Source organism: Centroberyx gerrardi, chromosome 12, assembly GCF_048128805.1.
Source record: "Centroberyx gerrardi isolate f3 chromosome 12, fCenGer3.hap1.cur.20231027, whole genome shotgun sequence".
Classification (NCBI taxonomy): domain Eukaryota; kingdom Metazoa; phylum Chordata; class Actinopteri; order Beryciformes; family Berycidae; genus Centroberyx; species Centroberyx gerrardi.
Window position 1 is genome coordinate 2006844 of NC_136008.1, and position 22917 is coordinate 2029760.

The 22917-nt window shown below is 43.8% G+C and overlaps 2 protein-coding genes across 3 annotated transcripts in view; one reads left to right on the forward strand and one right to left on the reverse strand.

Annotated features, from left to right (window-relative positions):
* atp2c1 (ATPase secretory pathway Ca2+ transporting 1) overlaps window positions 1-11962 on the forward strand; it is a 76438-nt gene extending 64476 nt beyond the window's left edge. For both annotated transcript variants that reach the window (XM_078286989.1, XM_078286990.1), the window contains 8 exons: window positions 1297-1347; window positions 2168-2334; window positions 3036-3104; window positions 5100-5216; window positions 5812-5959; window positions 6419-6514; window positions 7185-7326; window positions 8408-11962. In XM_078286989.1, coding sequence (XP_078143115.1) covers window positions 1297-1347; window positions 2168-2334; window positions 3036-3104; window positions 5100-5216; window positions 5812-5959; window positions 6419-6514; window positions 7185-7326; window positions 8408-8535 — 918 coding nt within the window. In that variant the 3' untranslated portion in view covers window positions 8536-11962. The remainder of the gene's footprint in view (window positions 1-1296; window positions 1348-2167; window positions 2335-3035; window positions 3105-5099; window positions 5217-5811; window positions 5960-6418; window positions 6515-7184; window positions 7327-8407) is intronic.
* A 373-nt stretch (window positions 11963-12335) lies between these two features.
* Window positions 12336-22525, reverse strand: LOC139923357 (single-strand DNA endonuclease ASTE1-like). Its single transcript, XM_078287411.1, has 4 exons — window positions 21230-22525; window positions 15311-15524; window positions 14881-15025; window positions 12336-13620 (listed from the first exon to the last, which is right to left on the reverse strand). The coding sequence occupies exons 1-4, from the start codon at window positions 22487-22489 to the stop codon at window positions 13431-13433; spliced, it is 1809 nt and encodes a 602-aa protein (XP_078143537.1). The 5' UTR covers window positions 22490-22525; the 3' UTR covers window positions 12336-13430.
* Window positions 22526-22917: the final 392 nt, after the last annotated feature.

Genomic DNA, 22917 nt, shown 5'->3' on the forward strand with positions numbered 1-22917 from the left:
AGGAGTAGGGAGAAGTGAATACTTATCAAGTCCTACTCCCTGTTTTTATATTTTATCTATAAACTTAATGTTAAACATAAATATTCCAACTTTCCGCCATCATTACTGATTCTGAAGAGTAAATGAAGTATTGGATATGATACAGAGTATTGATCGTTGATTGATAGTTTGGGATCATGAGCAGAAAACAGTTGAGATGTTCCAGGTGTTTTATTTGGGAAAGGCAGGAAGTCAACTCTGCTGCTGGATCAGTTCAGTTTGCTTTTGTTCCTCACATGTTCCACTTGGTTCTAAGTGTCAGATTTTAGCACCGAGGAACCTCTCTGATGCTGATCCAACACTGCACCTATATTTTGATCTGATTCTGTAATAGTGGATTTCATCTTGGTACTGATAGGGTTTTGGTTTGGAGTTAAAATAGTATTAATTTCCTATCCTATTCCTATCCTATCCTTACTTACCTATTTAACTTTATCTTTTCTTCCTTTTTTCTTTCTTTCTCTTTCTTTCTTTCTTTCTTTTTTAATGTCATTTTATGAGTTGATAATGCCATTTTACCTGCAAATAATGTACTTTATGTGAAGCACATTGAATTTGCCTTGTGTATGAAATGTGCTGTATAAATTAAGTTTGTCTTGCCTTTAAAAAGGGAAATCTGATGCAAACAGGACAGAGCTGTCCATTTAAACAGCAAATCATCACTAAATCACATGGGGCAGAAAACCGTTAAAGGCAAAACACCCGCTGTGACATCACTGATTGGGGCGTGGCCAAAAGTTCGACATGCTTTCAACCCAAACAGCAGTGCAGCAGCAGTTTTCTGCTGTATGTGATTTAGTGTTGATTTGCTCTTTAAAGTACACATTAGGGCTGAACAATTAATCGAAATTTTATCGAAATCACAATATGGCCTACTGCAATTTTCAAATCGCAGGAGGCGCAATATTTGTTAAAGGCGAAATGTGTGTCAAAATACCATTTTAAATTAAATATTGTGGTGCTGCAGAGATGTCCTGCCTACACATCATATTCTACAGACTTAAGAAAACATCTTTGTTTGGTACAGATCCCCACAAAAATCACACCATAATCATTTTAATACGTTTTTCAATGAAAATTAGAATAATGATGTAAAAATTATCATTCTCTCTAATATCGCAAATCATATCGCAATTGCAATATCAGTCAAAATAATCGCAATTAGATATTTTTTCATTTCTGTGTGTGTGTGTATGTGTTATGTGTCTGTAGTGGCCGGTCTGTGGTGTGTGAACCTCACTGTGTCTCTCTCCACAGATAGCGGTGTTTTTCCGAGCCAGTCCCAGACACAAGCTGAAGATAGTGAAGGTGAGTTGGTGCTGAGCGGTTAGAGTGACTTGACAGCAGTTAGTGAGGAAGAGGAGAGACTCGGTCATTTTCACTTTCCCAACCTGATTTTCCCAACCAGTGTGGGGATTTGAACCAGCAACCTGCTGACCACAAGCTCTACTTCTCTAACCTTTAAAGGATAAGTTCTTTGATTTCGTCTCCAGTCAGCTGTCAGTTGAAGCTCCGCTGCCTCTCGCTGCAACAACGAGTCCAAACTGTTTGTCAGAATATCTCCAGAAAAGCCGTTTGTGAAAACGATACGGAGAGCGACCGACGTATTTCTCTCCGCGGCGGATCGTCTTCTACCGAACTCTACTGTTTACGATCTGACCCGACCGTCCGGAACCAGATCACTCCGCCAGGAACCGCCTTTCACCCCACAGCAGTTTGTGCTGCGGCAGAGAAAAATAGTTCTGTGATTTCCTGGAACTGAGTCTGTTTCCTCTCGACTCTGTGGAGACACAAACGGCTTCTCTGGAGATATTCTGACAAACAGTTTGGACTCGTTGTTGCTGCAAGAGGCAGCGGAGCTTCAACTGACAGCGGACTCAATTGGCTGAAAGGGTTCATGCATATTAAGTAGCCAATATTGTCTGTGGGTCCAGGTACTACAGGGATGAAGAGACTCATTAAGGAACAAAATCGGGAAACTTATCCTTTAATGCTGCCAAAGGGATTGATTCCCTGTGTAGCGTGCTAAGAATGAATCTGTTCTTGGTCCTTTAAGGTGTTTTGGATGAAAGCCTCCATCGGATGATACTTGTCGGTGTATGAATGTTAAAGTCTCGCTCCCCTGCAGTCTCTGCAGAACATCGGCGCGGTGGTCGCCATGACGGGCGACGGGGTGAACGACGCCGTGGCTCTGAAGGCGGCGGACATCGGCGTGGCCATGGGCCAGACGGGCACCGACGTCTGCAAGGAGGCGGCCGACATGATCCTGGTGGACGACGACTTCCAGACCATCATGTGGGTCTTTTTCCTCTACAGGCTTCCCACAGTCACAGAAAACCTGGAAATGTCATGGAGTTATAAAATTGTGGTTTTCCCAGCGCTTGACATGTCTAAGACGATCATAGATGTCTTAAAGTTTAAGAAACATCATCGACGTTTTTTCCTAAACACTTGACAGGAAGAAAACATGTCGGTGCTGAGCTGGTTTTAGGTCTAGTCCGCTTTTGAGGGAAGAATAGAAAAGCAAAATAACATTTAAAACCTAACATTTAAAACTAACAACAAAACAACATAAATAACATTTAACACTTATCTTGATTGGATAAGTACTAAATGATAGTTATAGCTGTCCAACACAGGACCTAAGATGTTCAAATAAGCTATTCAACAAAAGAATATAATATTTGAACATAGAAACCGACAGATATTGGTCATGGAAATGTGGCTTTATGTTTTTGAATAGTGGAAAAGTGGAATTTGCATAGCAAATAAATAAGACAGACAGCTGATTTGCATATATTCTGCACTGTGATGTTTTTTAAAAGTTAAAGCAATCTACATTTTGTTTTGTAATCTTGAGAATTAGAATAAAGAATATGCTTTATAAATTCAAACACCAACATGTTTTCTACTGTTTATGCCAAGCTGCCTTTTCACTATTGAAGAGTTTGTAAGAGAAGGAGAAGTCTTCACTCTGCTGCTGTTCTTTCTCTCAGGTCGGCCATAGAGGAAGGCAAAGGGATTTACAACAACATCAAAAACTTTGTCCGCTTCCAGCTGAGCACGTGAGTTTCCCGTCTCTCTTCCACCTCACAGCGTCACGAGCGAGTTTCCTCCTTCTGCCCCAGTGATGGTTGGGTCATTTTCTATTTGTTTCCACGTCTCTCCCTGGTTTGGAGTCAGCTTCAGCTCCAGTGCAGGTCGGAGCGTGAAAACCGGTCTTAGTGTCTTGAGTTTCCTGTCGGTGTCGGCAGTGTTGTCACTCTGAATGAATCCAGAACGGATGCCGCTGTTGATCGGCGCTATTCTGTTTCCCTGAAGATTATATTCTGCCATCTTCACAGAGGATTTGTCAGCGGGGCGTAATGTTGTAATCAGGCTCTGACACATTAACTGTCTTGGCTGCTAAAACATTATTCGTGCCAGATAACTTAGTTTAGTGGCCCGGCCCTTGGCAGGAGAGCCACAAAGTTAATTTTGGTTTGACCTCATACAGTATCGCTGTGGCTGTTGGCACTTAAATAGTAAAATAGTTGATTTTGTTTGTTTTATTTTGTTTGTTTTAAGCAGAATTGAGTACCAGATGGGTGGAGTTTACACACTGGGAGTCACCAAAGTAAACTGAAGTGTCTGAGCTCCTGTGCTTGTTTAACTCCCTGGCTCTCACTGTGGTGAACTCCACCCGCCTGGTGCTTCAAGCTTCCTAAAACCACAGAATGTTTCTGTGTTACACAGACACGCAACTCGAGAAACACACCTTTGCCCCCGAGTGGTTTAATGTGTTCGTATTCTCTCTGGCAGAGAGAGCAGACAGAATGAGGCTCTATGAGAATCTGTCTTGTGCAGATTGAGTTTACTGACAGGTATAATACGGCTCAGGTTGATTGTATGTTTTGTTTTTGATAAAAAATGTTTGATGACATCAATCGTCGACGTAATTTCCAATGGTAGGAAACAGCAGTGGTGTTTTTCTGAATGTGGAAGTGTTGTTTATTTAATCCTGCTTTGTCGTACATTTTATTAACTGTAGCTAGTTAGATGAAGCTACAGCGGGAGAAGAGGCAGTTGAAGGTTGCTGGCAGCGGGTGTCAAACGGGTCATGCGGACACAGGAGCCAGCTACTTAATATGCATGAACCCTTTCAGCCAATGAGCGCTGATTAGTAAGGAGGGGACGATCTGTTTATCTCACGATACGATTCAAACACCTTGTGTGTGTATGGGTGGATCCAGTTCAGTCTGGGAGGACTGAACAGGAATCAAACTTAGTTAGTCATTTCCTTGTTAGTCCGGATGGGACGATCTGTTTATCTCACGATACGATTAGATACCTGATCTGAGGTTCAGGATCAATACAACCAGGATACGATGTGATCAATAAAAGTTCAGTGACAACAAAGTCTGACTGTGCAGAATTCTGTTTATTTCTGAGACTCAAATCTTTCTAGCGACGCCATTGGCTGCTAGAATGTAAACAACAATTTAAAAATGTCATTACAAAGTGACAATAATATAATTTGGATGGAGAGCTTGTGAAACTGTGATGGTCAAGAGTCTCAATAGTGATTACTACAGCAGAATAACATGGAGCTGATATCACCATTCATGTTCCTGACAGCAGAATAACATGGAGCTGATATCACCATTCATGTTCCTGACAGCAGAATAACATGGAGCTGATATCACCATTCATGTTCCTGACAGCAGAATAACATGGAGCTGATATCACCATTCATGTTCCTGACACAACATATGGATTGTCACATATTTGTATTGAGATGTATTGAATTTCAATATATCATCCCATCTCTACTGATTAGCCAGCTAGCATGGACGTGTACAAAAATGATTCTAAGGAAAACAATTTCGCCATTTATAATTTTTTATACACATTGACACTGAAATGATGTCGTCACAGTTTTCAGCTCTATAATGATACAAAAGACCTAGTTCTGCTTTTTAACTCTCTCTCTCTCTCTCTCTCTCTCTCTCTCTCTCTCTCTCTCTCTCTCTCTCTCTCTCTCTCTCTCTCTCTCTCACTCTCTCTCTCTCTCTCTCCAGGAGTATTGCAGCGCTGACGCTCATCTCCTTGGCAACGCTCATGAACTTCCCCAACCCGCTGAACGCCATGCAGATCCTGTGGATCAACATCATCATGGACGGACCTCCCGCTCAGAGGTACAGGGGCATCATGGGAACTGTAGTGTAAAGACTGAAAGATTGGCAGATATTGAATGACATTTCAAATCAAATTCATAAACTTTTAGCGTTAAGGGAAAACGTTTTCTTATTGACGCCTAGGTATCAGAATTTTTGGATTGAGTTCACTCAATTCCGCCTCTTTGATAGGTAACCAACCATCATTTGCAGTGCTATTCTAAATATCTAGTTGGCGAGTAAAATAGAGAAAGTAACAAATACATCAATTTTAGAATAATAAACAGTAATACAAATGGAATCATGCAGTGACCAAAAAAGTGTTAAACAAATCAAAACTATCTTATATTTTAGATTCTTTAAAGCAGCCGCCCTTTGCCTTGATGGAAAGGCAAAGGCTTTGGAAAGAAATTCATACATAGGATCAACTTCACTATTTATATTTGTCTAAGAAACTCATTTCAAGCATTTAAGCAGAAGCCTTTAGATCAAAATGGCTTTAAGAGAATGAAACACAGAACATTCAGTCAGGTGGGGCCAGACTGACTGGTAGTGTATATCTAGTACAGATAGATATATTACTGATATTATGTGACGGGCGTTGTGTCCTGTGCAGTTTGGGGGTGGAGCCTGTGGACCGGGACGTGATCAGGAAGCCGCCTCGTAACGTGAGAGACAGCATCATCACCCGCAGTCTGCTCATCAAAGTCCTGGTGTCGGCGCTCATCATCGTCTGCGGGACGCTGTTCGTCTTCTGGAGAGAGGTCAGAGCTTTCTTCTCCTCTCTCTGCTGTTCAGCATGAAATAAGTTTCTCTTTGTCTTATTAAGAAACTCCCAGTAGAGTTCATAGGCCTGGGTAAGAGTCTCGTTCTGGAGGGTTTTTGAAATTTCCCCAGCCCAATATAAAAATATAAGGATTTTTTTCATAACAAGTAAACAATAAACATGCCGTCCCCCACGAGTTGTAGTGGGGCAATAAGTAGAAAATATCTTACCTCATGTTTCTTGATTGACGTACAGACAATTAAACAAACACTGTGGCAATCAGTGTAATTTTGAAAATGCTGGAATGGAGTAAACAAACATTGTAGTCACGTTGTTTTAAATACTTTCTGCGAAACCAGTTGGCCAATGAGACGAACGAAGTTGAACCTTGAACTTGAACTTGAGGCGCACCTCATCCAGCAGATTTGGGGTTTTACCGTTTGCCGTTTGTTTGCAGTTGCGGGACAACGTGATCACTCCTCGAGACACGACCATGACCTTCACCTGCTTCGTCTTCTTCGACATGTTTAACGCTCTCAGCTCCCGCTCGCAGGTGAGCATCAAACACACCGCCGGTCCTGACCGCTGTCAAACTTTCTCACATCTCGTTCTCCTCAGCCTGGTGTGGAGCTTTGTGTTAGTGCCCTGTTCCCACTTTCCTGCAAAACTGTGAAAACTAACTGCTTCCCTGTTTTTTTTTTATGCCATTAAAAAAAAATCGCAATTTCCTTCTGTTTTTAATGAAGATCTTGTAAAATGGTAGTGTTGCAGGTGTAGGGTGTTGTTTTGACACACTATTGACTTATATATATAATTTTTGATATTTCAGCAGCCAAAACACCAAGTCACACTTCATCATAAATCAGATGAGCTGCTCAAAAATGTGAACTAGCCTTTCCTTTAGGTCACAGATAGGGTCGGACCAATATGGATTTTTGAAGGCCGATATTTTTGGAGTGATACTGCCGGTAGTCGATATTTTCTGCCGATATTCAGTATCATTAAATATGACTCATGCAAAAAAATCCAAGGTGTTACAGACTGACAGCTGTTGAGTAAAATCCTCCGTCGTATCGGAGGTGGAAAACACTGACTGGCTGATATCCTGTTTTTAATAGAAGGGCCAGTATCAGCCCCATGTATCGGTCTAACTGTAGTCACACAGTATCAAGCAGCCTGAATGTTTCTTCCGCTCCTCCATCTAACCTGCGGCCGCTCCTCAGACCCGGATGGTGCATGAAATGGGTCTGTGCAGTAACAGGATGTTCTGCTACGCCGTCCTGGGCTCCATCATGGGCCAGCTGCTGGTCATCTACTTCCCTCCTCTGCAGAGCGTCTTCCAGACAGAGAGCCTCAGCATCTTCGGTAAGAGAGAGAAGCCTTGGTTTCTATTTAGGGCTCACCTGAAAAAAAATCTCTCTTAATCTGTTGTCAAGATGTGTTTATACCGGAAACCACTACTACTTTGTTTGTCGTCGTTCATTTACACTGCCAGTCAGAAGTTTGGACACACCACATTTTTCTTTTATTTCTACTATTTTCCACATTGTAGAATAACAGTAAAGACATCAAAACTAGGAAATAACACAAATGGAATTATGCAGCGACCACAAAAGTGTTAAACAAATCAAAACTATCTTATATTTTAGATTCTTTAAAGCAGCCGCCCTTTGCCTTGATGGAAAGGCAAAGGCTTTGGAAAGAAATTCATACATAGGATCAACTTCACTATTTATATTTGTCTAAGAAACTCATTTAAAGCATTTAAGCAGAAGCCTTTAGATCAAAATGGCTTTAAGAGAATGAGAAACACAGAACATTCAGTCAGGTGGTCCGGACTGGTGACTGGTAGAGTATCAGTATCATGTAGCGCTCCACCTGAACCGTACGGCATTGCAACACATGTTAGCATCATGGTACAATATTTGGACTGCACAATTTTGCTGCACGTTGCTGAATCTGAAACGCAGCCGGATCGGAGCTGCAACTTTGAAGATACTGTCGGACTAGAACAGCGGTCTGTTGCGTATTTGAGCCATATAAATGTATTTATATGTCAACATATTGCATATTATAGTCATTTATCACCATGTCAGTAAACAAAACAGAGAAAATGTAAATCAGGTTATCTATGGAGCCGCTGAGAAGCTTCTGTTTGGCTGCAGACCTACACTCTAAAATAAAGTGACATAAGTTCTCCTATATGGTACATTAATGTTCGTCATGGTACAACTTATGGAAAAATAAGCAAAATTAGATAATTGTGTTCCCTGTAGCCCGGCTCAGCAGAACCAGCAGGACAAGAAGTGCTGCATCTGGACCGTAACAAGTTCAGATGCACAAATGTTACGCCTGCTGTGTAGTTTAGGCGTCAGACTAGGTAACAGGCCTGTTTTTTTTTTAAAACACATGGAGGGAAACCAGACGTTTGTGTCTCTGTCCTCAGACCTGCTGTTCCTGCTCGGCCTCACCTCGTCGGTGTGCGTGGTGTCAGAGGGCATCAAGAAGGTGGAGAGGCTGCGGGGAGGCGACAGGACGTCCAGCCTGGCCAACGACTCCTTCCACGAGGTATGACCCACGCTGCGCTCCGGGACAGAGGACTCTGGGGTTTGGAGGACGGCTGGTTGAAGAGGAGGAGGAGGAGGAGGAGGAAGGTGGTGGGAGAGTGATGGTTCTGGGGTCTGACAACAAACAGCACTGACTACGCACTGCTGCCGGGAAGTTTTAAAGGATCCCGGCGTTTTTTGTGAGGAATCCACCCGGGAGCCAGGAGAGCCTCCCGTCTGGGACCGGAGGACGCTCCTGGCCCCGGGGCGAAGGGACGGGTTCGATTTGACGGACTGGACTTTTATCAGCTGGACGGATCCGGGAGGACAAGGGGGCTGCTGGGAGATCTGATCCTGTACTCGGTACTCGAACCACGCAACATCGACTCACATCGTTTCTTTAGCTCTCGCTGTCTTCGCCCGCCCCCCCCTCGCCCCTCGCCCGGCCTTACCGCAGGTTCCCGACCATAGCTTTGTGGAAACCGCCACGGATCAGCCGTACCTTCCTGCATTCCTGCCGTTATCTGGCTTTAGTTATCTCCCTCTCATTTAGGATGCGTATGTAGACTAACCTTCTGAGGAATCCAGGCTTGAGATGTGTGCGATCCTTCCTATTCTTTTTCAGTGTTCTTTTGCTGTATAATTTAGAAGGTGTTGACCACTACTCGGCTTGCTTTTTGTGGTTAAATATGGCAAACTAATTTCGAAAGAGCGGGACTTGTTTTTAATTTCTCTATAAGTGGGTATATGGGCTTGGTTCTTGTATTTTTTTCCTGCTTGTTGCTAAGCACACTGGTCTAGAAATGAAAAGGAACCATGGTTTCAGTTGTACAGCCGATAATAAAATGGTTTTCTGTCTTTATCCTATTCTCTTAACTTACTGGTAAATATGTGGCTGTGGCTGGTAGATAAGTCTGCTCTCCCAGCCACTTTGGCAGATAACCAGCTGTAGTTTTGCTGGTACAATAGTGAAAGTGGCTGGTCCACTGTGGCCAGTGGATTTAGTTTCCTGCCCTGCGTAGTGTGACATCCTGATACTAAATAATCGTTCATGCTAAATGTGGAATTAGGCCTCAAAAACCACAAGCCTCTGTGCTGAAAACACTGCAGCTGACATGGGAGCTTCAGGGTGCGACGCAGATACTTTAGTAAAAACGCTTTCTCTTTCATTCTGTGCCTTAGAGAAGTCATCAGTTTTAAGAAAGCCCTTTACTAATGGGTGACTGTACTGTTAAATGGGTTCAGCACTTAAACAAAAGAAAAAAAAATCACCCCTAATACTAACGACTCTTTTTTTTGTTGTTGTTTTTTTGCAGATTTGAAGATTCATTGATATTTCTTGTCCAAGTCGAGTCATTTCTCTCCCTCATTCTACACTTAAACTTCCCATGATTCACTTGCTCTCCTCCCCCTTGAACCAGTATAGAAGAGACATGGTGCTTTCTGGGAAATGTAGGCGAGGTCAGAGTACAGAATTAGCTGCCGTGTCATAGGAGGTTTTGACATGTAAAACTCAGAAAGCGCTGATATCGGCACGATGCTTTTAGATATGATATTTTTGTTTTGAATGAAGAAATGACATCAGCAGAGATATTAAATACAGTAGTGCTGATGTTTCTCCTTTATCATGAACTTTTCCATGCCCTCCCCTGCTTTTGAGGTCTCTATTCCACTTCCTGCTGCCAGGTTTGATTGAAATCTGCGGTTCTTTACTTTGCACACCATCCAGAAACCAGTCCACCTCAAAACAACCTGCATTCCTCTTCCTCTTCTTGATCGAATGAATTGTTCCGTTGGTTTCTATGACGTGATGCAAGGTAGATTTCTGTATGTGAACTTGTACAGTCTACACTGTAATATAAGTGCAAATATGTCTCTGTCTTTACGACATTCATATGCGCTTGTTATATAAAATTGTGCTTACTGTATCTGTTGTGTGTCGGGGCCAGAAGTGACTGGTCTCAGGTCTGCCGGAGGAGCGCGTCGGCCTTTTTTTGCCGAGTCGACGGTATCTCACAAAGCAGGAGCCACAGCAGGTCGGACCCACCCCGGTCATGATCCCGGGGTTCTGACTTCGATGCCAATATTCAGTTTAAAGCATAACTCCCATTTTCAACATGGACCCTGTTTCCCATCTCTTTCCATCAAACTGACTGATTCTGATTCAAAATCTCATTAACACATCTCGCCACCGCTCTCCAGTACTGTCCAATTTTTTTGGGCACTACAGTAGAATGTTATTTTTTTACATTCTGCTGATCAATTCTGACCAAAATTTTGATAACTGCTTCACCACAGAGCTGCTCTCCAGTCCAGTCCTAACGGGCCAGTGGATGCTCCGAAAATGAACCCCAAAAACACCAAAACATGACTTTTTCAACACATTGGTGCTCTGTAATGAGACATGCCGGTAAAAATATGGAATTGAACATTATCTAAATTAATGCTGCTGAAATCGCCATCTGCTATTGGCTGATCTTTGGTGCCTGGTGATGATGTCACCACCTGTTGTACTACTGTTGTAGAAGGTGACATCATCATCTGGCACCAAAGATCAGCCAATAGCAGATGACCAGTTCAGTAGCATGCGTTTTACCAGATTTGAGTTGGGAGTTTGGTTCCTCTTTAAATATTAAATTCAATATTTCACAATGGCATTGAAGTCATAATGAAACTAGACAACCAGACAAACGTTGGTAGATTTTGTCTGTGGTTGTTCAGTTTGTCTTTCTTGTTCATATTCTTTTCTACTTTCCACCATGAAGGGTGAGGAGAGCAGAGGTTTTCCAAAAAGTCCTTTAAAGCTAAGGAGAGGGAAACCACTTCTACGGCTAAAAGAGACGATTTATTCCATCTAACAGTCACATAAATTAGACAAAATGCGTCCAGAGTCTGTGGAACAGTAAATACGGCAGGACTTGAGCCTAAATCTATTTGGCAGGTGAATTGGTGAAAGTGGCCGGTGAATTCTGGGACGCACCACCCACCACAGCCAGTAAACAAAAAGTTGGTTTCTTGCCCTGATTACCATACCCATTCCACTTTTCTCATCTTTGTTATGAGTTTGTCAGAGCAGAGCGTGCAGAGCTAACCTGACAAACCGCATCGCTTTGTGAAATACTGCTGATCTGTAGAGCGGCGAATCTAAATCTTCTAAAAATCACATTGGGCTGGTAAAACTGAGAGGATGGCTGCTGGGTTTTCTAACTGACCAGCCGCTGTGGCCGGTAGAAGAAGTTATTTTCCTGTCCGGTTTCCCTTGTTTGAGTCGGCTGCTGCTCTGTCTGATGCTGTCAGGGCCGAGCACCAGTCACACCACTGACTCACTCTCTTTATTTTCTTTTTTATTTATGGTTTGTGTGTGTGTGTGCTGCACAGCGGAAGTCAGTACTCTGTTGTTACTGGATGAGAATAAAATGTATATTAAAAATTTTATAAATCTTTTAAAAAACAAAGAGCCTGCTTTGTTTTTATTTAAAGAGGCATTACCCAAGCTAAGTTTATGCCTTCATAATAATTGAAGGTCCGACCACAGTCTTGTTCCCTCTCTCGCCCCCAAAAGACTTGGCTTGGACTCGCAGTCCTCCTGAGATAACATAATGCAGCTGTCTTGACTAGATAGCCTTCTAGCTAACCAGTAGCAACATGAAATGGCTTGTAAATAACAGTTCAGCCATTACTGAATATGTTAACCAACCAACATCTCGCATTTTAAAGCACCGGCCTGTACATGGGCCGGGGAAGTTTGTTACTCACATTCATTACGTTGTTTAGGGTGAAATTTTCAATCAATCTTGTCATACAATACATCAGTTTAAAGTGGGATTCTTTTTTTTTTTTTTAAGCATTTGTTTATTGGGATTTTGATGAAAATTAAATCAAGGATACAATGTAAAAGTTAACATACAATGTAGACAATTGCCCCTTCCCTCCCCCCCAAACATCTCATCCGGGAAAGAAAAACAAACAAAAGAAAAACAGGAGTGACAGCTATGGTAATGAGGTAAAAGATACAGTGCATTTCCATTTAGACATATAAAGTACAGCCAATGTGCAGACAATAGAGCAGTAACAACCAGAGGAGTGTCATACAAATGTAGAGCATAGCATAAGAATAATAGATATTTTCAATACAAATGTACATAACTATAGTATCAAACGCCTATATTGGACTAGCCAGGAGAGAATTCATGAATCCAGAAGGTGTTGCAGATCTTCGCTTTCAAGAAGACGTAGAAAAAGGCTTAAAGTGGGATTCCATCTCTACACCATTTATCGATCCCAGTGATATAGCAACAACAATCCCTTCTTTTGTAACAGGAGTGGACACAAAACAGACACAAAATGGTGACTCCTTACCTTCGATATCTTCTAGAAATCCACAGACAAAAGGAATGGCGGTAATGTCAGTATCCTATCATTGCAAGCGTCCATCGAACAAAACAGCGCACTAACTCTGAAAAACATTGATAGAACTTTGTTGAGGAGCCTCGGTATGACCGGTGACCATCGCACCCAAAAGTTGCTTTTATTAGAACATCTCCATCAAAAATATAATTTCACACCATATGACAACAGATTGAACATTGCCTTAAGTACAAATAAAGGATCATTTACAGACAGTGAAAAACATAAAAACAAAATAATGATTAAAAATCATTATTTAAGTGCTGCTATAAACAGAATAGAAACAAATCCAACTATGTCCCAAACCATTCAAGACAAATGAGCAGATAGTGGTACAGCAGTCACTACACTATTTGGTCTCCAAGCTAAAACTGTTCATCATTTCATAAGGTTTTAAAAAGGCTGAAATCTGATATGATGTACTTGCTAAGAAAAATCTCTTTCAGTTCTAAAATAGACATTACTGATTTGGACCAAGAAAGGTTTGACTGGCCAAAAGGCTGGCGGTCAGATCATCTAGAGGCTGCGGAGGTTTTCCTCTCTTCCCACCGCTGCCGAGGCCGTGGTTTCCTGAGACTGGAGCACGGCAGCCTGCAGGTCTCGGTACAGCTGTATGCCGGTGGAGTTGCTGCTCAGGAGAAGCTCGGGGGTCGTCCCTGTCCTCAGCTTGGGGACCAGCTGGTGGACCAACAGTCCCTGGTACAACCTGGTGAACATCAGAAGGTGAGAGACATCACATCAGCCAGTAGCATCATGGGCATCAACTGGGTATCTCAAGGTGTGGCACTCTTTAGACACTTTAGACTGAGTCCAAATTTGATCTTGTAGTGTTTGGGCTGGTTTCCCAGACAGCAAATCAACACAGATTTGGGTTTGGGGTTTAGTTATTTTTGAATGGAGAGCAAAGATTAAGCAGAAATCACCTTGTAAATGTAATGACTGCAAGTTTTCAGTCCAGGCGGCTGACATGCTTTGTGAACGTGACCCATCAGTTGATAGTTTCACCCAAACACTATAATACTTCTTTATATACTACCGTATTTCCTCTAATATTGGCCCGGGCCTTTATTTACCTCAACTGCAGAGGGTACCAGGCCTTTATTGGAAGCAGGCTTATATTAGAGACAGACCTTTATTTCTAATTCCCTCTGCTTGATAAGTATATTTGCTCATATTTTAGTATGAAGTTTGATTTTCTGATCTGCTTCTGTTGGGGTACGTTAGGTAGCCGTTTTTTTGTTACTGCAATGCATTACGATAATTACAGTAATCGACGACGGCACGCTCCAGAGACTTCCGCCGGCCTGTGGCACTTGTACGTTACTACAAACTACAATTACAAACAGGCACCAGGAGTTTACCGGTATCCACCGTTGTTTGCATGTACGCTGAAGCTAACTGAAGCTAACTGAAGCTAACTGAAGCTAACTGAAGCTAAAGTAGAATCTATACAATTATATCATATCGCCGTTTATTTCGATGCGCGAGCTCAGTCCACCTGACAGCCCTCTGTTCTGTCGGCGGCATGGAGGTTTCGTTGCGCCGAGGGCTTACTGCCGACGCTTCGAGTTTCCCGGGGGCACGGTTCCGGCCGGTGCCAATAGCTAGGCGCCGATTTCTTCCCGGTGATCCGGCCGAGATTGCGGCGGGGTCCCCACGCCGATGCGTCACCGGGTGTCCCCGATAGGTACGGGCCGTGGGCGCGGTGGAGAGGACAGCGGCAGAGAGAGGAGACGGACACGGTCCAGCCATATACTAGGTTTTGACCTAGTCTTGTTTCCTTTGTTTTTTCCCCCGGCCTGTATTTGAGGCCGGCCTTTATTTGTTCGTGTCGGCCACGGCCCCGGCCATTATCGGAGACCCGGCTTTTAATTGACTACCGGCCACTATTAGAGGAAATACGGTATTAGTAATTGCAGTATAGTATTTATTATACAGAGCATAGCGGTTGGTTGTGGAGTCTCACCTTGAGATGTGAGGTTCAGGTAGTGGGCAGTCCAGCAGCTGGTTCAGGTGAATGCTGTCCTTCATGCAGGCCTGCCATTGGTTGTAAGCGTGAGCCACGTCCCGATCCGGCTTCTGTCTGCAGTGTGTCGTCTCAGACAGCAGAGCTGCAACACACAACACAGACAGTTCATTCATGTTAGGAAAGATTGCTAGCTTGTGTCACTCAGAAATGTCAGTGGATATAATATCAATGGCGCGTGTGCATGTACAGGTATATACTGTATATCTAAGGTCAAAGAAAGACTCTGGGAATTTGAAAATTGTGTTTTCCAGACCTGGAAAAGTTCTGGGAAATTGCGCGTATTCAAAATGTTTTGGAAAGTGTGAAAGCATGTCAAAATGAATTTTGTGTGTGAGTGTGAGTGTGTGTGTGTGTGTGTGTGTCCTACCGCTGTTCCCAACTCTCTCTCTCTGTGTTTCTCCGGTCACCAGTCCCAGCATCAGCGCCTGCAGCAGGCTGCGGTCTGGAGGAGGGCTGGCCTCCCGCATCCAGTAGCAGGTAACGGCCACCGGGAGGTGCAGGTGAGGCGGCAGCCCGTTCAGACGGGTCGGCTTCACCCCCAGAGCCTCCAGCAGCACCCGGAGACGCTGCGAGTGTGCAGCCTGGAGGGACAGGACAGGAGGGAGAGGGGAACCATCAACAAGTTACCAAACTTAAAGGCATACTGAGTAGGATTTTGCTTTTGATGTGGCTTGTAAACACAACTTTCAAAGTTAACCCCTCCTCCCTGCGGTTGCCAGATTGGTATAAACCAGTAAAAATGTACAGCGAGGCAAAACGCAAAGCAGACAAGGCTCATACTAAAATGAGAGTGAATCTAGAGTTGGCTTTCACCCGTTGGACAGTATTGAAGGAGAGGATGGGGATGAAGAGCGAGGCAGAGTTGGCCTATTTTCTATTAGAAAGGTAGGAGCCGGTTAGCTTAGCTATCAGCTGTTCTAAACAACGAAGCTACGCTAAGGATAGCTAGCTGCCAGCTCACGATACACACTAGCTTTGACCAGTTGCTGTGTTTTAGAGTTCAGGACCGCTACCGTAGCCAGCGAGGCTTTTAGATATAAAATGATTCAGCAGTGCTTTGGTTGCAGGACACACCTGCTGCCAAAAGGTCGACGCCCAGAAACGTCCCGAACATTCAGAAACAAGCAAATCCAGGCAGAAGGCAGCAGGCTCTCTGCAGACACACACACTGTCACAGACTACCAATGGGCCATAAGTAATGATTGAGTAGGATAATGTTTGGATGAGTTTATGCTATTTCAAGGGGGAAAATCTTGCATAGTATGCCTTTTAAAATATATTTTGAGATGTTTTAGTAACAACGTATTTTCAGAGCCAAGAATGTCATAAATTGTTGAATCTGCATTTGTGAATCTAGTTACTTTGTTTATTGTTTATTATGGATCTCCATTAGTCGATGCACAAGGGACAGACAAGTCATCCTGGCGTCCATTATTGACATGGCATGGCATTTATGACGTGGCTTGCATTTATTTGTAGATTTTGTGAATTGGTTCACGTACACGAGAAAATGATCCATCCATCCAGTTTCTAGCCGCTTATCTGGGTCAGGGTCAAGCTTGTGATCAAAAGGTGAGGGTCGGAATGAAGCTCGATAAGGTAAATCGAGACCTTTGCTTTGTGGCTCAGCTTTCTCTTCACCACCACAGTCCAATACAACACCTGCATTACTGCAGCCGATGCACCTAACGGGCGGTCACTGTCATGATCCTTCTTACCCTCACTGGTGAATAAGAGATAGTTGAACTCCTCCGGTTGGAGCAGCTGCTCCTTCTCACCTGGATGGGGCATGCCACCCTTTTCCAGGAGAGGACCATGGCCTCAGGCCTGGAGGTGCTGATCCTCATCCCGATCACATCACACTGAGCTGCAAACCACTCCAGTTCAAAGTCCAATTAAGCCAGAAGGACGACATCATCTGCAAACAGCAGAGATGTCACCGTAATATCACCAAATTGGACACTCCCCTGACCTCGGCTGCACCTAGATATCCTGCTGCGCCTTGATACACTCTGATATGTTCTGTTTGTGCGTACGAGCCTGACAGCAGTTCAGCAGTATTCAGCCTTCTTAGAGAAGGTGAGTGGGGAGCTGGAGAAGGCTCTACCTCCTGACTCTAAAGTACGAGACACTTCAACACTCATGTTGGCAATGACTGCGATACCTGGAGAGGTGTGACTGGGAGTAATGGCTTTCCTGATCTGAACCTGAGTTGTGTGTTGTTGTTAGACTTCTGTGCTAGCCATGGATTGTCCATAACAAACACCATGTTCAAACTCAACGAGGCTCGTAAGTGTACATGGTACCAGAGCACCTTGGGCCAAAGGTCAATGATGGACTTTGTAGTTGTTTCATGAGACCTGAGGCCAAATGTTGTGGACACCCGCAGTGAGGGGCTGAGCTGTCAGCTGATCACCATCTGTTGGTGAGTTAGATCAGATAGTGAAGGAGGCTGCCGGACAGGCGAAGCAGACCCAAACATGTAGTGAGGGTTTGCTTGGAACGCCTGGTGATGATGATTTCAACTCTCACCTCCAAGCAAATGTTACCTGTATCCAGGTGGAGGTTGGGGACATGGAGTCAGATGGACCCTGTTCAACACCTCTGTCGTGGAAGCAGCTGGAAGGAGCTGTGGCTAGTGCCTGTCATGGCAGCAACCTAAGAGCCCACTGGTGGACACCGGCGGTGAGGGAGGCTGTCAAACTGAAGCAGGAGGCCTTCTGGGCCTGGTTGGCACGGGTGACTCCGGACTCAGCAGAGAGGAACCGGCAGGCCAGAAGGGCTGCAGCTGTGGTAGTTGCAGAAGCAAAAGCCCGGGTGCGGGAGGAGGACTTTCAGACGGCCTCAAAGAGGTTCTGGAAAACCGTTGGTGACTCAGGAGAGGAAGGCAGGACATCACACAGGATGTTGTCAGCAGGGCGGGAGAACGCTGACCTCAACTGGGGATATAGTCAGATGGTGGAAGGAGCACTTTGAGGAACTCCTAAACCTGATAGACTCATCCTCTGAACAGGAGGCAGAGCTGGAGGATTCAAGAGAGTCAGAGCCCATCTTCTTGGCAGAAAGCTCCTCAGTGGCGAGGTGCCGGGGCTGAGCAAGCAGCCAAAACCACAGGTGAGTTTTTATAGCAATGCTGAAGTGATGGCAGCAGCAGTTCCTCTAACGTCCACTAGAGGACGGCTCCAAAAAGACTCCAAACCCGGCCCAACTCCATGAAGTCAATGGGACCACAACCCCTAAAATTATTGTCCCCCACCAAAGGGGGGACTATGGATCGGTCTCCGTCTTCGTTCGTTCGTTAGTTAGTCACACTGTAACGTTGACTTTGTGCCGCTAGGGGGCGGCATTGACAATGAATGGGGACTCAGTGGTAAAGCAATACAGTTAAAGTCGAGATGAAACGGCATTTCGAGAGTATCTAACTTCCGTATCGTGACGTATTTCCGAGTGAAACAGGAAAGACAGGCGGGACGTAACATTGGGAGGAATTTGATTTGAACGTTGAAAAGTGGGCGTGTCATAACACCCGAAGACATACCGAAGTACCATGCTGCTGCTAGCTAGCTAACTAATGAATCTTAGCTCTGTGCGCTAAAAGTTGAAGATTGATTGATGGGTGGATGTCATGATATTATTGGTTGAAATTGGTTGAGTCCTGCTTACGTAAGCACACGGCATATTTTGTTTTACAGGAAGAAAACATGATTGAATTTTGATATAAGAATATAAAGAAATTGATTTTTTGTATTTTTTTTGGCATATATTGTTAAATAGGTGCACAATATGACCGGGGATGTGATCTAAAAGGGTTAAAAAGGCATTTTTCATTTCATTTCAACTTTAAAGTTATCATAGGTAACATAACAGTCTACACACGCTACACACTTGGAGACATCAGACTGGGTTGATGTGTTGAAGTGAGAGTCAATGGAGAATTTTTGGGCAAACCTCTAACCACAAGACACTGTAGTTATTGTACAGTTGTTGGACTGTTGTACTGTTATTGCATCATCACTGCACTACCACTGTGCCGTCAGTGTTGACTACTTATATCATATTACCACTTACCTACTGTGCAATACCATATATCACTTATCATTTAACATTTATATTATTCATAACACTCACGCTCCTGCTGTTGTTCAGGTTCAGGTTACTTTTTGTACCCGTAGATAGATTTGGTTTGCAGTAGAGAGTCATCCATCTTGACACACATTTTAGAAACAACACAAACAGTAGACAAACCTAATAAAAGTAGGCTCAAAGTTCCACTAAACCACTAAAACTAAAAGATAAAATAAATAAATAAATAAACATCATCTGTGCAATGTTGCTACGACTTGTTAATCTGAGTGACGGCTGCTGGAACAAAGCTATTTTTATACCGCTTTGTTCTGCACTTTGGGACGATAAACCTTCGTCCAGAAGGAAGAAGCTGAAATTCACTGTGCAGAGGGTGGGAGTCGTCATTTAAGATAGAGTCAGTTATCCGCTGTAACTGTCTGGTGTTCAGGGACGCTGGGTTAAGCTGTGACTCACCAATCAGCCGACTAGACCATTTCACAATCTGATTCAGAGAGTTTCTGTTCTTTAAAGATAGGTTTCCAAACCATGACACCAAAGAAAAAGATCAAATCGATTCAATAAAAGCACGGTAGAATAAGGTCATCATGGTTTTATCGATGTGGAAATAGGACAGTTTCCTTTCAGTTCAGTTTTGTATGTTATATTGTATATTGTATTATAAATTGTATTGTAGTGTACATTGTGTAATGTACGGATTGTATTTATTGCGTATTGTAGTAATTTTGTACTGTATTGAGTAAAAACAGGACAATTACAGTTACTACATTTCAAGATATAATTTGTAAGCCTAATTCTGAGGGGAGTAGGCAACAGAAATATATGGTCAATCTGTCCTTTCATTGTCCCATACCAAAATGCTTATACAATTTCACTCATATTTCAAGTTCACTCAGCAATCACTGACTGACCCAAGGGTGGAACTACATCACTGAACATGTTTACTATTTGCTTGTTATATATTATTATTATTAAGTCAATACATTTTTTCCACAAGAAGTGGAAACTGTTGGGCTGTTATGGTTGTAACGTCTCTTCAATGTCGCATGGATTTCAGGAACACAAGAGAAACAAGTCTCAAAAATCCACAAATAAATGTGAGCCAAGTCAAAAATGTAATTTGATTCACAAATGCAGATTCAACAAGTTAGGACATTTTGGCTCTAAAAATATAAAATATAAAATAGCCTTTAACTTTGGTAAGTTTGGTGAAAACCTGTTGGGCTTTTTTTCTGAGGTACCAATGGATAGTCAAAAATATTTGTGGTTCTTAGTTTTATTTGTATTAATCCTATCTTATATATTTCTGGATCTTGAAGCACAATTCACTCCACAGAAAATAAACTTCTTGAACCTCTCCTCTTCATCTTCTCTCCATCACATCATCAGATTTAATAGATTATATCAATAGATCATAATTTTCACATGGATTCACCTATTTTTCTTTTGAAATGTTACATACATAATAATACAATTATTATTGTTGTTGATGTTTTGTTGTTATATCTGGGCTATTGGTTCAATTCACACTGAAAATACACTCATGACACTGTAAGGCACTTTGGATAAAAGCCTCCACCAAATGTCAGATACATTTTTATTGTTAAGGTGTTGTGATTAAAAGGCCTAACCAAGTGTAAAAAAAAAAAAAAAAAGAAAAACGATGGAAGAGGTAAAAATTGTGGGATTGGGGTAAATTTTGTAGATGGAACCAGAATTGATACATTTAAATGTAACTACTGTGGTTGCACTATCTGATTTTATTTTTACTTTGGAACAAGAAAACTATTATTGTAGAATAATAGTTTGTAGAATAGAATGCAGATATTGTAGAATATATTTTTTTAAATACAGTGGAGTTGGATACAAATAGTCCAGTCATTATATGAAATCTAGGTCTAATAGGTTTTCCTTGCTGGATCACCACTGAAGTAGCCTAATGGCAGATGTATTTTTATTATTAGCCTATTCTGGATGTCTTGTTACTTATTACAACAAAGTATTTCAGAATGTATATTTAATTTGGCTTAGTGCTGTCTTTATTCTTATTGATTTTATTTAGCTTCTTTATCTATTTTTAATATAGCCTAGGCTATTCGTCATTTGCCTTTCTAATTTTTAAATTGTAAATCTACGATGTCTGAATGTTGTGTAGGCTAATTGTTAATAAAGTCTATATTCTGGATGTGAAAGTGTTAGCTACCTTATCCAGTGAGTCCAGTTTGAGCTGCTGAGCGACCCCCCGCAGGGCGGGACGGACCATGCAGCTGCTCAGCCCGAGGTCCTCTCTGTCGGACTCCTCCACCCGGAGCCTCCGCCCGCCGCCCAGCAGCAGCCCGTACATCACCTGGCGGAGCGCCCGGGAGGTCAGGTGGGCGCTGGGCAGACTGCCGTGGTCCACCATGACGCCGAGGCCTATCCTCTTCAGCAGCAGCACGTCCAGGATGTCTTCGGTCAGACGGCCCTGGGTGAGAGGCAGCCGGGCCCAGTCTGGGACCTGACCCACTGCCTCTGGGAGGAGGGGGGGCACTGTTCCGTCGGTGAAGAACTGCTTCAGGTCGCTGGGAGGGAGCTGGTACTCCTCCGTGCCCAGAGACAAGACCTGCAGCACCTCCGCCTCTCTCTGCCTGCTCAGGTTTCCCATCAGCCTCAGCGCCGCCTCCATGGCCTCCCGGGGCCGCTGGAAGCTCTTCAGCCAAACGAGCAGCCCCTTCAGGCGGCCCGCCGACCCGCTGCCGGCCGGGGCGGAGCGCTTCCAGAGGGAGGTCAGCTTCTGCAGCTTCACGTAGTCGTTCCCGGCCAGCGCGGCGAAGACCGGCAGGACTTGGGGCTGGATGTTGAACAAGGTGCAGAAGCTGGAGGTCGTGTAGCTCTTACAGCGGATGAAGCTCTCCTTCCGGGGCCCGTTCCGCCCCACCGACTTCCACTGGAAATGGGGGGTGGGCAGCAGTCCCGCCGGGAGGTCAAAGATGTAGAAGTCGCTGTCATTGGAAAGCACCGGACACTTCCACTCGCTGGCCAGGGCAGCGATCTCTCGGTCGGCCTCTCCAAAGCACTGGGCCACCAGGACCTCCAGCCGGGCCAGCGTCTGTTTGAACACCTGCTTGGCCAGAGGAGGCAGGATGTTCTCCTTCCCGCCCTTCTCCGCCGCGGCGTGGGCTCTCTGGATCTGCTGTTCAGCATTTTTCTTCAAGGTGTCCAGTTTCTTAGCGGTGATGTCCGTCCCTCCGTCCAGCACCACGTACGGCTCGATCCGGCAGTCTTTCAGGGCTTTGACAAACTTTCCGATCAGGTCCTCAAACGCAACATACTCCCCGCCGTGATTCTGGTCCAGATCGGAGTCGTAATACAGCCAGTAGCACAGGTTGCAGCCGTCAATCACCAGCCGGCTGTCCCTGAAGCGGACATCCCGGTAGATCTGGCTGTTGGCTTCGATTAAGCTGCACAAGCCCTGAACTCCCATCCTGAGTCTGGACGACAGACCGGAGATTCAGCAGCCCCGATATTTATACCAGAGTCAGTCTGATTTCCTTAAGTTTCACTTTCCTGACAATGGCATCATTATGAAACTCAGTGTTTATCTCGCAAGCACAGACAGGCTGGTGCAACTGGGCTGCATTTTATGTCCCTATGGAACTTGCAAATATGTTTTTATCTATAATTCATCAGCAGTGAGAGGAAATTTCCAAAGGAGTGGAGAACTGAGTTGTCAAGTTCAAGTTTGTTTATAGCCCTTTATGACAAGCAGAGGACTTTACAGAGAATGAGCCTAACTAGACCTAACTTATCAAAAATCAGTGGTGAACAAAATTATATAGGAAAACAGCGAAAAGCACAAGACAGACAAGAGCAGATTTTAGCAAGACGACACTGCCTGCCTATTCTACATAA

What these genes read in the sequence shown, in the direction of transcription:
- LOC139923357 (XM_078287411.1), bottom strand. Translation starts at nt 22,489, where the DNA reads ATGGGAGTTCAGGGCTTGTGCAGCTTAATCGAAGCCAACAGCCAGATC. An exon ending in AACTGGACTCACTGGATAAG is followed by an intron (nt 15,525 to 21,229) that starts GTAGCTAACACT and finishes CTGTCCCTCCAG; the next exon opens with GCTGCACACTCGCAGCGTCT. An exon ending in AGAGAGAGTTGGGAACAGCG is followed by an intron (nt 15,026 to 15,310) that starts GTAGGACACACA and finishes TGTGTGTTGCAG; the next exon opens with CTCTGCTGTCTGAGACGACA.